We start from the raw sequence: 15,678 nt of genomic DNA, 5'->3' as shown, positions 1-15,678 counted from the left end.
CATGTACTTCCAACACTATCACCACTTTTACAATCTTGATTCATGGATGGTTTATTATGCATGTGTCAGGACTATAAGGTTCTGTAAATCAACATACATTCTCAATTTAGAAGCTCAAATCCAATTGCACAGATGAGTTTAAAACACCTTGGGCAGCTTTTGTGGCTAACACAATCTCATTTCTAAATACTGCAAAATCATATGCTTTTTTGCAGTTAATTGCACGTAGTCACATCTGTCACCATCCTGTTATTTGCAAAGTATCATTTTATTTAGACTATACATAAATTTCCAAATTGTAGTTTCACTCAAGATCAACTTTAACCTCACAGGCAGGTAGAGCTCTTCGTAAAACCTGAAGAGTTTTTTCTTTTTCTTCTATGCCAGGAAGATCACTTAGAAACAAGCACCTTAAGTTTCTGCAGTAAGATGAGGAAAACAAGATTTTACACTTTGCAGATTTAAAAAAATGACATTTAAACATTTCATTGTACTTCAAATCAAAACTGGTTAGCTCTAAAATGAAACATTGCATTAAAATAGCTTCTAAGTAGCATTTTCATGGTATAGCAAATAGATTATCACTCATTTGCACATTATGTTGCACTACAATTTTCATACTTAATTTACACACTTATCAACATACATGCACCAAAATTTTAATCCACTTTAGCTACAGAGGCTGTGAAATGCCTTACCAGAGTTCGTGATTGAAGCAGAAACCATATTCTTTTAAGAACAGATGGATAGTTGACGAAAGGGGAATCATGAGATATGGCAGCAGGCTTAGCACGTTATTAGGATGACTGTTAGTGTACAGGATAGACATCAACATAAACAGATTGGGCCAAATGGCCTTTTTTTCCTGTCGTAATTTCTACATAAAACCTAAAGTGCTCGCCTGGCAATGGTGTGACTATGTACCAGCCCCACTGTAACACCTGGAGTGGATACAACACCCAGGATCCAATGAATGTACATTACAGCAATTATTTACTCAACTACTAGCATTAACAGACCACGCAACCTGTTGCATAACAAGTGTAACTACTGTGTGGCCACATTAGGCAGGCCGTGACAGCTGTGCTTGAATTTAGTCCAAAACTTGGATCGTCTCAGGGACAGAAGAAATAAATGACTCAAAGGAAACAAGACCACTGGATATAGTTGAGCAGAATTAAAGTAGTCTTATGTTACATGCGTCACTTGCACCAAGAGATGTGCAGGAATGGCTTGAATTGATCTACTCTACTTAAGGGGAGGCGGTGGCGTAGTGGTATTATCACTGGACTAGTAACCCAGAGACCCAGGGAATTTCTCTGGGAACATAGGTTCGAATCCCACCACAGCAGAAGGTGGAATTTGAATTTAATTAATAAATCTGGAATTAAAAAAGCTAGTCTAATGATGGCCATGAAGCCATTGTCGATTGTTGTAAAAGCCCATCTGGTTCACTAATGTCCTTTAGGGAAGGAAATCTGCTATCCTTACCTGGTCTGGCCTACATGTGACTCCAGACCCACAGCAATGTGGTTGACTCTTACATGCCCTCTGAAATGGCCTAGCAAGCTACGAAGTCACTAAAAAGGAATGAAACCAGATGGACCACCGGCATCGACCTAGACACCGGAACGACAATGGCAAACCCAGCCCTGTCGACCCTGCAAAGTCCTCCTTACGAACATCTGGGGGCTTGTGCCAAAGTTGGGAGAGCTGTCCCACAGACTAGTCAAGCCTGACATAGTCATACTCATGGAATCATACCTTACAGACAATATCCCAGACACTGCCATCACCATCCCCGGGTATGTCTTGTCCCACCGGCAGGACAGACCCACCAGAGGTGGTGGCACAGTGGTATACAGTAGGGAGGGAGTTGCCCTGGGAGTCCGCAACATCGACTCCGGACCCCATGAAGTCTCATGGCTTCAGGTCAAACATGGGCACGGTAATCTCCTACTGATCACCACCTACCGCCCTCCCTCAGCTGATGACTCAGAACTCCTCCATGTTGAACACCACTTGGAGGGAGCACTGAGGGTGGCAAGGGCACAAAATGTACTCTGGGTGGGGGACTTCAATGTCTATCACCAAGAGTGGCTCGGTAGCACCACTACTGACCAAGCTGGCTGAGTCCTAAAGGACATAGCTGCTAGACTAGGTATGCAGCAGGTGGTGGGGGAACCAACACGAGGGAAAAACATACTTGACCTCGTCCTCACTAATCTGCCTGCCGCAGATGCTTCTGTCCATGACTGTATTGGTAGGAGTGACCACCGCACAGTCCTTGTGGAGACGAAGACCCGCCTTCACATTGACGATACCGTCCGTCGTGTAGCGTGGCACTATGACCGTGCTAAATGGGATAGATTACGAACAAATCTAGCAATGCAAAACTGGGCATCCATGAGGCGCTGTAGGCCATCAGCGGCAGCAGAATTGTACTCAACCACAATCTGTAACCTCATGGCCCGGCATATCCCCCCACTCTACCATTACCATCAAGCCAGGAGACCAACCCTGGTTCAATGAAGAGTGCAGGAGGGCATGCCTGGAGCAGCACCAGGCATACCTCAAAATGAGGTGTCAACCTGGTGAAGCTACAACACAGGACTATCTGCGTGCCAAACTGCGTAAGCAGCATGCGATAGACAGAGCTAAGCGATCCCATAACCAATGGATCAGATCTAAGCTCTGCAGTTCTGCCACATCCAGCCATGAATGGTGGTGGACAATTAAACAACTAACTGGAGGAGGTGGCTCCACAAATATCCCCATCCTCAATGATGGGGGAGCCCAGCACATCAGTGCGAAAGATAAGGCTGAAGCATTTGCAACAATCTTCAGCCAGAAGCGCCAAGTTGATGATCCATCTCGGCCTCCTCCTGAAGTCCCCAGCATCACAGATGCCAGACTTCAGACAATTTGATTCACTCCGTGTGATATCAAGAAACATTTAAAGGCACTGGATACTGCAAAAGCTATGGGCCCTGACAATATTCCGGCAATAGCACTGAAGACCTGTGCTCCAGAACTTGCCGCGCCCCTAGCCAAGCTGTTCCAGTACAGCTACAACACTGGCATCTACCCTGTAATGTGGAAAATTACCCAGGTATGACCTGTACACAAAAAGCAGGACAAGTCCAACCCGGCCAATTACCGCCTACTCTCAATCATCAGTAAAGTGATGGAAGGTGTCATCAACAGTGCCATCAAGCGGCATTTGCTGAGCAATAACCTACTCAGTGACACACAGTTTGGGTTCCACCAGGGCCACTCAGCTCCTGACCTCATTACAGCCTTGGTTCAAACATGGACAAAAGAGCTGAACTCAAGAGGTGAGGTGAGAGTGACTGCCCTTGACATCAAGGCAGCATTTGACCGAGTATGGCATCAAGGAGCCCTAGCAAAACTGAGGTCAATGGGAATCAGGGAATACCCTCCGTTGGCTGGAGTCATACCTAGCACAAAGAAAGATGGTTGTGGTTGTTGGAGGTCAATCATCTGAGCTCCAGGACATCACTGCAAGAGTTCCTCAGGGTAGTGTCCTAGGCCCAACCATCTTTAGCTGCTTCATCAATGACCTTCCTTCAATCAGAAGGTCAGAAGTGGGGATGTTCGCTGATGATTGCACAATGTTCAGCACCATTCGTGACTCCTCAGATACTGAAGCAGTCCGTGTAGAAATGCAGCAAGACCTGGACAATATTCTGTGAGGGCGGCACAGTGGCGCAGTGGTTAGCACTGCAGCCTCACAGCTCCAGGGACCCGGGTTCGATTCCGGGTACTGCCTGTGTGGAGTTTGCAAGTTCTCCCTGTGTCTGCGTGGGTTTTCTCCGGGTGCTCCGGTTTCCTCCCACAAGCCAAAAGACTTGCAGGTTGATAGGTAAATTGGCCATTATAAATTGTCACTAGTATAGGTAGGTGGTAGGGAAATATAGGGACAGGTGGGGATGTTTGGTAGGAATATGGGATTAGTGTAGGATTAGTATAAATGGGTGGTTGATGTTCGGCACAGACTCGGTGGGCCGAAGGGCCTGTTTCAGTGCTGTATCTCTAATCTAATCTAATCTAAAATTCAGGCTTGGGCTGAGAAGTGGCAAGTAACATTCACGCCACACAAGTGCCAGGCAATGACCATCTCCAACGAGAGAATCTAACCATTTCCCCTTGACATTCAATGGCATTACCATCGCTGAATCCCCCACATTCAACATCCATGGGGCTACCATTAACCAGAAACTGAACTGGAGTAGCCATATAAATACCGTGGCTACAAGAGCAGGTCAGAGGCTAGGAATCCTGAGGCGAGTAACTAACCTCCTGACTCCCCAAAGCCTGTCCACCATCTACAAGGCACAAGTCAGGAGTGTGAAGGAATACTCTCCACTTGCCTGGATGGGTGCAGCTCCAACAACACTTAAGAAGCTCGACACCATCCAGGACAAAGCAGCTCGCTTGATTGGCACCCCATCTACAAACAGTCACTCCCTCCACCACCGACACACAGTGACAGCAGTGTGTACCATCTACAAGATGCACTGCAGCAATACACCAAGGCTTCTTGGACAGCACCTTCCAAACCCGCGGCCTCTACCAACAAGGACAAGGGCAGCAAATACATGGGAACACCACCACCTGCAAGTTCCCCTCCAAGTCACACACCATCCTGATTTGGAACTATATCGCCGTTCCTTCACTGTCGCTGGATCAAAATTCTGGATCTCCCTTCCTAACAGCACTGTGGGTATACCTACCCCACATGGACTGCAGCGGTTCAAGAAGGCAGCTCACCACCAGCTTCTCAAGGGCAATTAGGGATGGGCAATAAATGCTGGCCTGGCCAGTGACCCCCACATCCCATGAATGAATAAAAAAAAACTCTCGGGATTTTCCACATTGCGAATGGTCAGAGGGTTTAAATCTAAGCCAATAAATACAAACAAATATCACTGCCATTTTGATCAGGTGAGTGCAAGGAATTGAGACCATGTGCAGGATTTACGTCTCGATATGGGGGCTGGATCTGAGGCGGGCAGAAGCATGATTTCACGCCATCGGCCAGTGTGCTAGTATACCAGCACCATCACGCTCCAGAGCCATTTTTGGCGAAGCCAGATCAGGGTCGGAATGGCTCCCTGCCTGCAAGCTGCGAGAAGCTGGTAAAGTGATTAAAATGCAGCTGCCTGGAGGTGACCTCACAGCAGCAGACTAGGGAGCCAACGCTCCAGGATACCTTTGAGCCACCACCCGCCTACTGCTCCACAGCTGCAGTCACAAAGCCACCCAGTGGTGGAACGGCAGCTGTGGCTATTTTTTAGTTGAAATCGTTTACAAATTCTGAGAGCGCGCTTCAAATGGCGGGAGGGCCATCTGGCCACTAATTAGCCAACCAAGGCAAAATCGATGATCGATGTCGGGTTGCTGCTCCTGACACAGTGCGGGATCGGGACCTGCATTTAACCCCAATGTCGGGGTCCCAACCCAAAATGTAAAATGAAGCAGAGAAAGGCTAACATGCCAACAGAGATAAGCACAGTATCCTTTCATCAACAAAAGTTAAGAGGTAAGCCAGTTTATTTTAACAATTTGATGTTATTTATACGCAGCTTTGAACTTAGAACTAATCTAAATTATAAAATGGGCATCATCTTTTTCCCCAATTAACTTAATGTAGTGGGGATTTTAATCTTTTGAGTCTTCAATAATGACACTTGTAAATACAATAGGCTAGAAATTCCATACGCCTGTGATTTCAGTGTAAATGCCGCTGCCCCCATCCCCACCAGAATAACCAAGGTCAAGAGGTTTCCTATTATTTAATATTACTGATGGGAACTCATATTGTTCTAGAAACATTTTGAAAGCCTGCCAGATCAGTGGAGATGGGTAACATGGTGCTGGCCAGTTCCCCAACTGCCCTGTCCCAAGGTTTCAAACAACTTAGAGGCCATCTTGACCCAATAGTTGGCTGAGTTCTTTGAGGGTCTAGACTAAGATGCGGGCCTGGACCCTCTAGTGGTTCCATCTCAAGTTGGTTAGAAGGCCATTATGCCACCCTCTGTACCCCAGGCTAGGGCCAAGGAAATTACTAACCTGAGAATTCCCTCTACCGGCAAGGCCCACTCCGATGTAAAGGCCATGTTTAGATCAGAAAAAGGTTCTGCTCCCAATTGGACCTCCAGAAGCTCTAAATGAAGATTGTGATCCAGCATATCCGAATCCTAGCCTAAATCCTGGGCCTTCTGCCACATTCCCGGCAGGCTTGTACCAGATGAGTCCCAGAATAGCTCGTCGATATATTGGGGCCAATATTTCCAATAGTCTTTATATTGTGATGATGTAATTCTATACTGTGCAATTCCACATGAATGTGTAAATCTAAAGTACTCAGACAAAAACACAACTTAGATTTTTATGAGGTCCTTAAATGCCATGTTGAGTCACTACAGGATATAGATTAAAAAATACCTTGAGGGTTATTCTTTAGTTTTTTCCCTTTCCTGACATTCGCTGCTTCAAAACATCTCTTATGGCATATTCTGTTGCTTTTTGCTTCTTCCAAATAAATTCAGTCCACAATTACATTTTTAAATACATTTCTACAGGGAAGAAGGTAACATCTGCCACATCCCTAAATCGTATATGACAGTGAAAATATTTTCAATTTAGTCTCATGATTCTAATCAATGGAAGAGTGGCTGTGGATTTCTGGTTTCCATAATTATGGTGCTTTACAATTTATAGTCCAGCAAAACACCGAGGACATTGGCAAATTAATTTACACACTGACTGAAGAAGCTTCAGTTGGATCAGAGTTAAAAACAAAAACAAAACTACACATTACAAAATATAGTCTAAAGTTACTGATGGCAATGCGCATTATTTTTTCTTGTGTACACATATTCAAAATATTTTTTCAAATGTACACATATTCAAAAGATTTAGCTACTCTCTGCTATTGATCTCAGTATCGCCAGGCCAAGGAAAGAGGATCTGCTATCTAGTGATTCCAACTGAAACCAGACATGTAGACGTTGGGTAAGAATTGGACTTGGCCATAATGCCACCCACTGCAAAACAGCCTGATACTTATAAGCATTGGGGGCTTGGTTGAGGTATGAAGGGCTGCCGGCATGTGTTGAACTTCAGAAGAGAAGGTCTGTGCTGTCAAGACTATTTGTCCAACATCCAGTCTTGGATGAGATGCACTTTCCTCCAGCTAAACATTCAGTGGACCAATGCCATCATCTCTGCACACCACCACAAGCTTCATACCCTCGACACCAATGCCAGCCCCTCCCTGGACATTGTTGCAGGCTCAACCAGCCTGTTTGCAACCTTTGTATGCTATTTTATCCTAAGAAGTGTTTCCAACCCTACATCTTTTCCATCACCAGGATTTCCTGCTCCCATCTAGATCTTCACCCATCTCAAGTCACTTTCTCTTCTCATCATCTGCTGAAACACTCATCCATGCCTTTGTGACCGTGAATACACTCGAGTATTCCAAAGTTTTCTTGTCCAGCCTCCCATTCTCCGTGATCTGTAAACTTCAGTTGCCTTTCCTGTGCCTGTCCATACTGAGCTACAATTGCTCATTTCCCGAAGCCTCAAATTTAAAATTTCCACCCTTGCATTTACCTCCCTTCATGGCTTGGCCCTCCCTAGCTCTGTAACCTTCTCTAGCACTACAACCCCTCCCCTAACTCTCTGTTCCTCTGATTCTGACCTTATATGCATACTTTTTTTTCCTGTGCCCCACTATTGATGAGCCTTCAATTTTCTAGATGCCAAGGTGTTGAACTCTCTCTCCCTAAACCCATCTGCCTCTACACCTCCCACTCCCTTTCCCCCTTTAAGACCCTGCTTAAACCTCACCTCTTTGACCAAGCTTTCGGTCTCCCCTCCTAACTTATTCTGCCTTGGTTTGGAAATCCACTTTATTACTCATACCTTGGCGAAGCACCTTGAAATATTCTTCATCATAAAGGTGCTCCATATTATAAAAGAAAGCCAGTGCTGTTGAACTAAATGGGGGGGTGGGGAGGAGAAGGAAGGATGAGGTTTAATTGTGTTTTCATGTATTTCAACCAGAGTTTCAGTAACTGGAACTCCAAATTCAAATACTATAATGAGTTTAGGGTTAGGCACAATATGGTAAATTGACTAACAAAAACAATTCTTACTCCTAGTATTGTTGACTCAATTATCTAACTGCACATCAAGCAGTTATTATAACTTCAACAGCATTAGTTAGCTAACTGCCGTAAACGGTCTTGTTGTGAAGACATGATGCCAGTATGTTCAACTTTGTAATGTTACCACTATCCTTTTCACAGTATCTTATTTCTTTCCTAAAATGCTTACTTAAGAAGATGAAGAGTTATGATTCCCCGGTCTGTGACATTTCCACAAGAAATAATTTCCAGCCACTGCAGGCTCTTTTGCAAATTTTCTATCTTGCATAGTCTCTCAAGACATTCATCTTGAATGTATATACACTTCTGGAATTTAATTTCTTCAACATGTTCTAGATAATCTGCAATAAAATGTACAAATGAGAACTCTTTTAAAAGGTCATTAACTCATCTTCCAAAAAAATCTTTCTTCATATTATAAATTTTTTTTCAGCACAAGGATTGATTTTAAAATATCAGACATACAATTCTATTAATATCCTTTCCCTACTTGTTTAAGTATATTAAAAGTGACTGCTGGCCTCCGGCAGTACTCAAGGCAGGGGAGGGGCTGGGACGTGGAAGTTCTTGTACTGTGAAGTAAGAGGCCTGGCAACACCAGCAGGAAGGAGCAGCCAGGATAAGGGGAGCTCTCAGGAGTTTGAAGGTTTGAGTAAACTGGAAGAATGCAGCAATTTTGGGGAACTAAGAAATTGGTGGCATTTGTGTCAGAGTAATTCAAGGGAGTAGAGTGGGAACAATTGAAATTGTGGTCTGAGGGTAGATGGGCATAGAAGGAATGATTGGGGGCTGCTGGGGCACAGGAAAAATAGGGTGGCTAGAGTGGCAACACTAGGTGTAAGCACTGAATGTGGAGTGGGTTGTAAACATATCAAGGGGCAGTTGAGAGAATGGGGGACTGTGGATAGTGGGAAGGACAGGCGGCAGGATAGTGGGAAGGACGGGCGGCAGGATAGTGGGAAGGACGGGTGGTGACTGTGTGTACTGAATGTGTTTCTGAACACTGAGGGACTAGGGCTGGAAGCAACTTAGGACAGATTTCCAAGTCCCAAGTACAGGTTTAGTTCTGGTTAGGCTGCTGAACTGACCACATATACCACTAAAATAAAAGCAAAATACTGCGGATGCTGGAAATCTGAAACAAAAACAAGAAATGCTGGATTCAGCATTCAATGTCAGTTCCGAAGAAGGGTCACTGACCCGAAACGTTAACTCTGCTTCTCTTTCTACAGATGCTGCCAGACCTGCTGAGTGAATCCAGCATTTCTTGTTTTTGACCACATATACCACATGGAAACAGGTTTTGGAAAAGTGGTGGCAAGTATTAGAAGCAGTAAACAAGAAGAACTACAAAGACAGTGATGATGTTTTTGGATCGGGAGCCAGTCAAAGGAGGGGAGTCAGTACAATTAATGATCACTATATTTCTTAGACGTGGCGGGGTTGAGAACAACTAAACTTGTTGAAGCAAAATCTTAATAATGATATATTTTGGGCCACTCAGTTTACTTAAGCAACGTGCCTATCTTTGATAATAAATAGCACCAAAAACAATTTAATTCAGTAGTTCAATGTAAAAGTAAGTTATTTTATGTTCAAGTTCTCAACATTTTAGGCCAGTGCTAGCAAAAAACTCTTCATACTCCACTTCTCTTGAGTCTTTCTGCTCTTCCACATCGACCTTTCTTCCCTACTCTTTTACATCTCACACTACTTCTTGTTCATTTTCCTGCTTCACTTAACGCTCTCTAATTCTCCTTCACTTCGTGCATTCTTACAATCTTCAGTTCTGGCTTTCTTAACCCATTGTTGCACTCTATTCCACTTGACTTTCACATCTCATCAGGCTGGCGAGCACAGGGGCAAGCTGACAAGATTGAAAGCATTCAGGACAAGAGGGCAGAGGACCAACTGGGCTGAACAGATGGGTCAGAGAATAGTTGAGACCAATGGGTAAGTTGGGAAACACAGCGAAAGCTGAAAAACATTTGGGGTGGCAAGTTAGACAGAATGCACAAAGGACGAATGGGTAAGGAAGCATTTGAGCTGGGAAAATGAACAGGCAGCCAAAGTATGCAAAATGGATGGGCCAGGAATCACTTGAACCAAGCAAGTGAGCATACCAGCTAAGAAGTACTCAGACAGGGAGAAAACACAACATTTCTTATTAGCTGATGCAGAGTTCAGTCCTTTGACTTTAATTACCAATTATATTTGCAATCATCATCCATGCAGCATGAACTGCAAAGCTGGAAATCATGGGGCAGGTGGACCAGACTGTGAAGGAGTCTTGGTAGGTCAGATCAGATTGCTGATATGAGCATGAGGAACAAGTCAGATGTGTCAGGCTCAGTAGAACTGGTGGCTGCAGCCAAAACAAAGGAGGATAGGCTTTTTTTTTTTTAGAGATACAGCACTGAAACAGGCCCTTCGACCCACCGAGTCTGTGCCGACCATCAACCACCCATTTATACTAATCCTACACTAATTCCATATTCCTACCACATCCCCACCTGTTCCAATATTTTCCCTCCCACCTACCTATACTAGGGACAATTTCTAATGGCCAATTTACTTATCAACCTGCAAGTCTTTGGCATGTGGGAGGAAACCGGAGCACCCAGAGGAAACCCACGCAGACACAAGGAGAACTTGCAAACTCCACACAGGCAGTACCCGGAATTGAACCCAGGTCGCTGGAGCTGTGAGGCTGCGGTGCTAACCACTGCGCCACCGTGCCGCTTGTTGTGATTGACATGACTGTAGTTAACAGGGAAAAAAATCAAGGCTTCTGCAAAGAAGTTGCTAACAACCTATGACCCAATAATCAAATCTCCAAACAAGCATTCCAAATTGAGCTCCCGACACAGAAGTAGGCCTCTCTGGAAAAACACTTTCCTGGGCCTTGCAAGATGCTACAAGCAAATGCAATAAGGATTTTATTCAGAATTGTTTATTTTTGATAGGTTTCTTGTCTTATACATTTTATGTTTACCTGTATATTTTCAGCTGGAGGGAAAATTCAAGATAACAACTTGAGCTAATCACAACAGTTTTGGAGTGATTTTCTTGATTGCTTCCTACTACAAGTCAGTTTAAGATTGGTACTTTTCAAAAAAGGAGTTATTTATTCCTGAGTTTTTTTTTGCTAATTACAGATTCCTCACTGGTATTGACTGAATCGATCTGCCTATAATTTGTTCATGTTTATTCATTCAATGCCTTTGTTACTTCTAGACTTGACTATTTCAACACACTCCTAGCTGGCCTCCCACATTCAACCTCCGTAAACTCGAGGTCACCCAAAACTCTGCTATTCACGTCCTTACTCACATCAAGACCCGTTTGCTTATCACCCCTGTTACCGCTGACCCACACAAACTCCCTGTCAAGCAACACCTCAGTTTTAAAATTCTCATCCTTATTTTCAAACCCTTCCATGGTCTCGTCCCTCCCTATCTCTGTAATATGCTGCAGCCCCAGAACTCTCCGGGATATCTGTGCACATTTAATTCTGGCCTCTTGGGCATCCCTGGCTTTAATTGTTCCACCATTGGTGGCCGTGCCATAAGCTGCCTAGGCCCTAAGCTCTGAAATTCCCTCTGTAAACCTTTTTGCCTCTGTTTCTTCCTTCAAGATGCTCCTTAAAACCTACCTCTTTGACCAAGCTTTTGGCCATCTGCCTTATGTGACTCAGTATCTAATTTTGCTTTATAACATTCCTGTGAAGCACTTTGGGATCTTTTATTACCTTAAAGGCGGTATATAATTTGTTGTTTAGTCAGTTGATTTAACAGAGAAGTTATCATTTCAGCCAATTAACCATTTTGCCCAATAGATCAATGTCCTGAGGTCTCATGCTTTTGAAAGGCTCAACTTGACAAAGACTTACAGATGCACGACTTTTAATTATATATAGATAGATTTTCAGAATAAAGTATATGCAACAAAATCAGCCATGCAAAGATTAGAAAAAAATAATTAAAATCATATCATAGAATGCAGGAGGGCTTATGTAAAACTTAAAATGGCATGGGAGATTTTCTTCCAATACCCAAAGAACCACGGTGAGAAACATGGTTGCGGACAAGTATATACTTTGCTTGAAATAAGCAGCTGAAACAGCATTTCAAACCATGCAGATTGTGTTGGTAATTGTATGTCACCAGAGGGTCAGCAGGCAATGTTAAACCTATTGAATTTCATATGGAAGCTATTCCATAATATAATCCAGTTCCCTTGCTGCTCTTTATCTGCCTTGTTTATACTGTAGGATTGTTTAAGTTTTGTACGTGTCCACTTTCATTAGTCCAACCATGACATTTCCCAAAGTGAAAACCAAAACTGTTCTGTAAATTTGGCTAAAATCATCCTGCTAACAACCAAATTTAAAATGGAAGACATAACCTAGGTGCTGCTCGTAGCAACGAATGGCTGAAGAAACCTAGAAAAGCTGTGTCCGAAAAAGAGTATGTTTACATCAGATTGTTGACTCTAACAACATGCTTGTCATCAGAAGTTATCCTGAGAACAAAATGAATTAGAAAACATGGTTATTAACTCATGGTCCTGCAGAGATTGACACTTCTAGAATGTATATTAATTCAAATCTTTTGAGCACAGCAACTCCAAGTGTCCCCTCAATGATACCATCAGCAGTTAAATATTTAAACCCTATTCTTTTAAATTAATGAAATCAAAACAAAACAAGGATAATGAAGTTAATCATGATTCTTTTGGTTTCTCTCTTTAATTAAATACTAGTCAATGTCCCATGGTGTGGCATATAGGGAGTCAAGACTACATGTACTTTTTAGTTACAAAAGTGTTACAGGGAAGGAATTAATTGGGCTAATGTGCACAGTTATAATCCAGTTTTAAAGTTATGCATTGTGTCCTTATTTTTATACTTACATTATAAATTCCTATGTCCATATGTAAAACTTGTCACTGTAATTACACTCTCCTGTCAATGGTGTGCTGCATTGCCTCTATTATTGGGTGCAATTATAGGCTGACATGTTTACATGGAGTTCCCATTATAACTGTGGATGTAGGAATTTATAATGAAAAAAGTTGACGGTATGTGCAGCGTAACATTTTATCTGTAGAACTGAGTCTTTGATCTTTTCACTTTATTACAAAAGGTATTAGAAATTTTGTTCAAATCATGAACAGAAAATGTTATAGAAGTACTAATAAATATTACTGAAGATAATGTAATACTGTACCCAGGTAGTCAAATCCTTTGAACATAATGCATGATTCTGTAGCATCAATTCCTTCAATTTTGAATTTTTCCAATGGACCAGTTGGTAGGTGATTATAATCTTTTTGCCACTTATCAAAACCTTTATAACGCACACTAGCACCACAACGAAGCAGCCACTCTGATGCTGCTCTGTCTGGACCAACAGCTTTTATACGATCATAATCCACCCTATTTGAAATAAAATGTAATCTTGTTATATGCATTTTTAAAATATTTAAACCTTGTAAATTCATTTAATTTACCCTTACTTGTTGAAAACGGCATTCAACCATCCCCAGAAACTCCTATGGCCAACATGAGAATGTAAGATCCGCAAAGACTTCAAGGACCCCATTGTTTTTGAAAACAGCATCTTGATAGATTTTCTGAAATTATATGAAAGAAATGCGGATTAGTACAGCCAAACGTCACTATATTCTGTGTCCAGTAGGATCAAGGTTTATGCTTGCAATTGCTCGTATGACAGGCTTAGTGCCGTTGTGAGCGAACAGACCAAACACAGACTCACGTTGCTTCCTTTTTTTGAGAAAGCAAGTAAAACTTGCTCTTGGACCAAGCATTAGAAAAACAGCCCATCAGACTGTACAGTGGATTTACATATTGCTCAGTCACCTCCAAAACGTAAATCTGAAATTAGCCTCAACTGTTGGGTTAACCTCCTTTCTGCCAGCCGTAAAATCACAACAGGTAATAGATTGAATGATAATCACATTGAGAAAAGGCCTTCCAGCCTAATTTGTGGCTCTACCCCCACCTCCCCGGCCTGGTGGGCCGTCGACATCAGAGCGCAGGCCTGTCATTTGCCGCGCAGGCGCGCCCGCTTCGAGCCAGGGTCAAAGGTGAGGGGCGATACCGGCGCTCGCTGGCTGGCGGTCGGTGGGTGGGTCGGATTTTGACAGATATGGTTGCTCCTGTAAGGCTTGGTTGCGCAGCTTTGCTGCTCCTCAGGAGACTCAACGGGTTCCGAGTGGATTACGTTGTACGAAGGAAGCATAGGTAAGTAGTGGAGTTGGTAGGGATGAAATTGGCTGGCCTCGGATAGGTGCGGGGTGTTTACTGAGAGGTTATTATGGTAACACGGATAGTCAGAAGGATGGTGGATCTGAATTTGTGGGGGGAGGAAGGATGGTGATTTTAAAGAATGGGAATACTGTCCTTCTTTCTGTGACCTTGGTTTGTGTCCACTCCAGATTTGTGCAGTAATGTTCTTGGATGAAATTACTTGTTTTTACCTCGTACAATAGTTTTGAGAGGGTGGCAGGAAGGAGTTCGCAGTTTGGCATGATTGTTAATCCTGGATGTTATGCTCCATGTGGGGTGGAAGTGTGAAAATTAAGGCATCAAGCCTTCTGACTATCATTGTACATCAGGCACAGTATGTTTAAGAATGTGCAATTGTGGAAGTTTTTCAATCTATAATAATACTCAGTTTTTTGTCTGTCCAGACTGTTTTGATTAGTCAGTTTAAGGGGTGCATGCATTGCTGGTTTTATTTGATAGTGTCTGGCACACATGTGGGCATATGGAGGTCTGGAGCATGTGACACAAGTGCAGCTTGTGGGGTGGGTGGAGAACAAAAGCAATGGAAGGTAAGGGGTGCCCAAAAACAAAGTTACCTGGACTGGAGCATTTGTTTCCATGAGGGATGGGATGGAATGACATAGGATAGGGATGGCATGGAGGGGTGGGTGAGAAGAAGGAATTAGCTAAGTGTGGAAAAATGGTGGGGATGTTTATTTGAAACAGCTTATTATTTGAAAGCTATTTGTGCTAAAAATGAAGATTCACTAGATTTGAATGAAAAAGTTTTAGAAAATCTATCCCTTGAATTTAAAAAAATCAGCATTGATTCTGTAGATGAAGATGATAAATACAGTCTATACCCTTCAGAGTCCCTACACAGTTTAACTCCAATGGACATGCCACCGCACAATCTTAGACTCCAGGAAGGAGCAGTTGTAATGTTGCTATGAAACTTAAACAAGGACTTTGTCATGGAACAAAATTGGTAGTTAGGATACTGTTTTCTTTGCTTAAAAAAAAACAGATGCTAAAATAACGAGCAGATTTCAAGGGAATAGAGTTTTTATTCCTTGAATAATATTGAGCCCATCAGATGTAAACCTGTCTTTTCAATTCAGGGGAAATCAGTTCTCAAATAAACTTTCATATTCTATGACTATAAACAAGTCACAAGGCAAGATT

General features: G+C 42.9%; 2 protein-coding genes across 6 annotated transcripts in view; one reads left to right on the top strand and one right to left on the bottom strand.

Annotated features, from left to right (window-relative positions):
• Window positions 1-33: 33 nt before the first annotated feature.
• Window positions 34-14,283, bottom strand: dmac2l (distal membrane arm assembly component 2 like). 4 transcript variants are annotated; one of them, XR_010975687.1, is made up of 6 exons: window positions 14,184-14,283; window positions 13,722-13,838; window positions 13,433-13,641; window positions 8,371-8,542; window positions 6,097-6,381; window positions 250-419 (listed from the first exon to the last, which is right to left on the bottom strand). XR_010975687.1 is itself a non-coding variant. In XM_068039085.1 (5 exons), exons 1-5 carry the CDS (start codon window positions 14,252-14,254, stop codon window positions 305-307), a joined length of 684 nt encoding a protein of 227 aa, XP_067895186.1. In that variant the 5' UTR covers window positions 14,255-14,283; the 3' UTR covers window positions 34-304. The 4 variants fall into 4 exon arrangements, 1 of the variants encoding a protein (XP_067895186.1); XR_010975688.1 differs by having other exon boundaries at window positions 13,982-14,270; XR_010975689.1 differs by having other exon boundaries at window positions 14,086-14,270.
• Window positions 14,284-14,317: 34 nt separating this feature from the next.
• Window positions 14,318-15,678, top strand: part of l2hgdh (L-2-hydroxyglutarate dehydrogenase) — a 45,435-nt gene continuing 44,074 nt past the window's right edge. For both annotated transcript variants that reach the window (XM_068039079.1, XM_068039080.1), the window contains exon 1: window positions 14,318-14,469. In XM_068039079.1, coding sequence (XP_067895180.1) covers window positions 14,375-14,469 — 95 coding nt within the window. In that variant the 5' untranslated portion in view covers window positions 14,318-14,374. The remainder of the gene's footprint in view (window positions 14,470-15,678) is intronic.

The sequence above is a fragment of the Heterodontus francisci genome, chromosome 9, assembly GCF_036365525.1.
Source record: "Heterodontus francisci isolate sHetFra1 chromosome 9, sHetFra1.hap1, whole genome shotgun sequence".
Taxonomy (NCBI): Eukaryota; Metazoa; Chordata; class Chondrichthyes; order Heterodontiformes; family Heterodontidae; genus Heterodontus; species Heterodontus francisci.
This window is presented reverse-complemented; position numbering and strand designations above follow the sequence as displayed.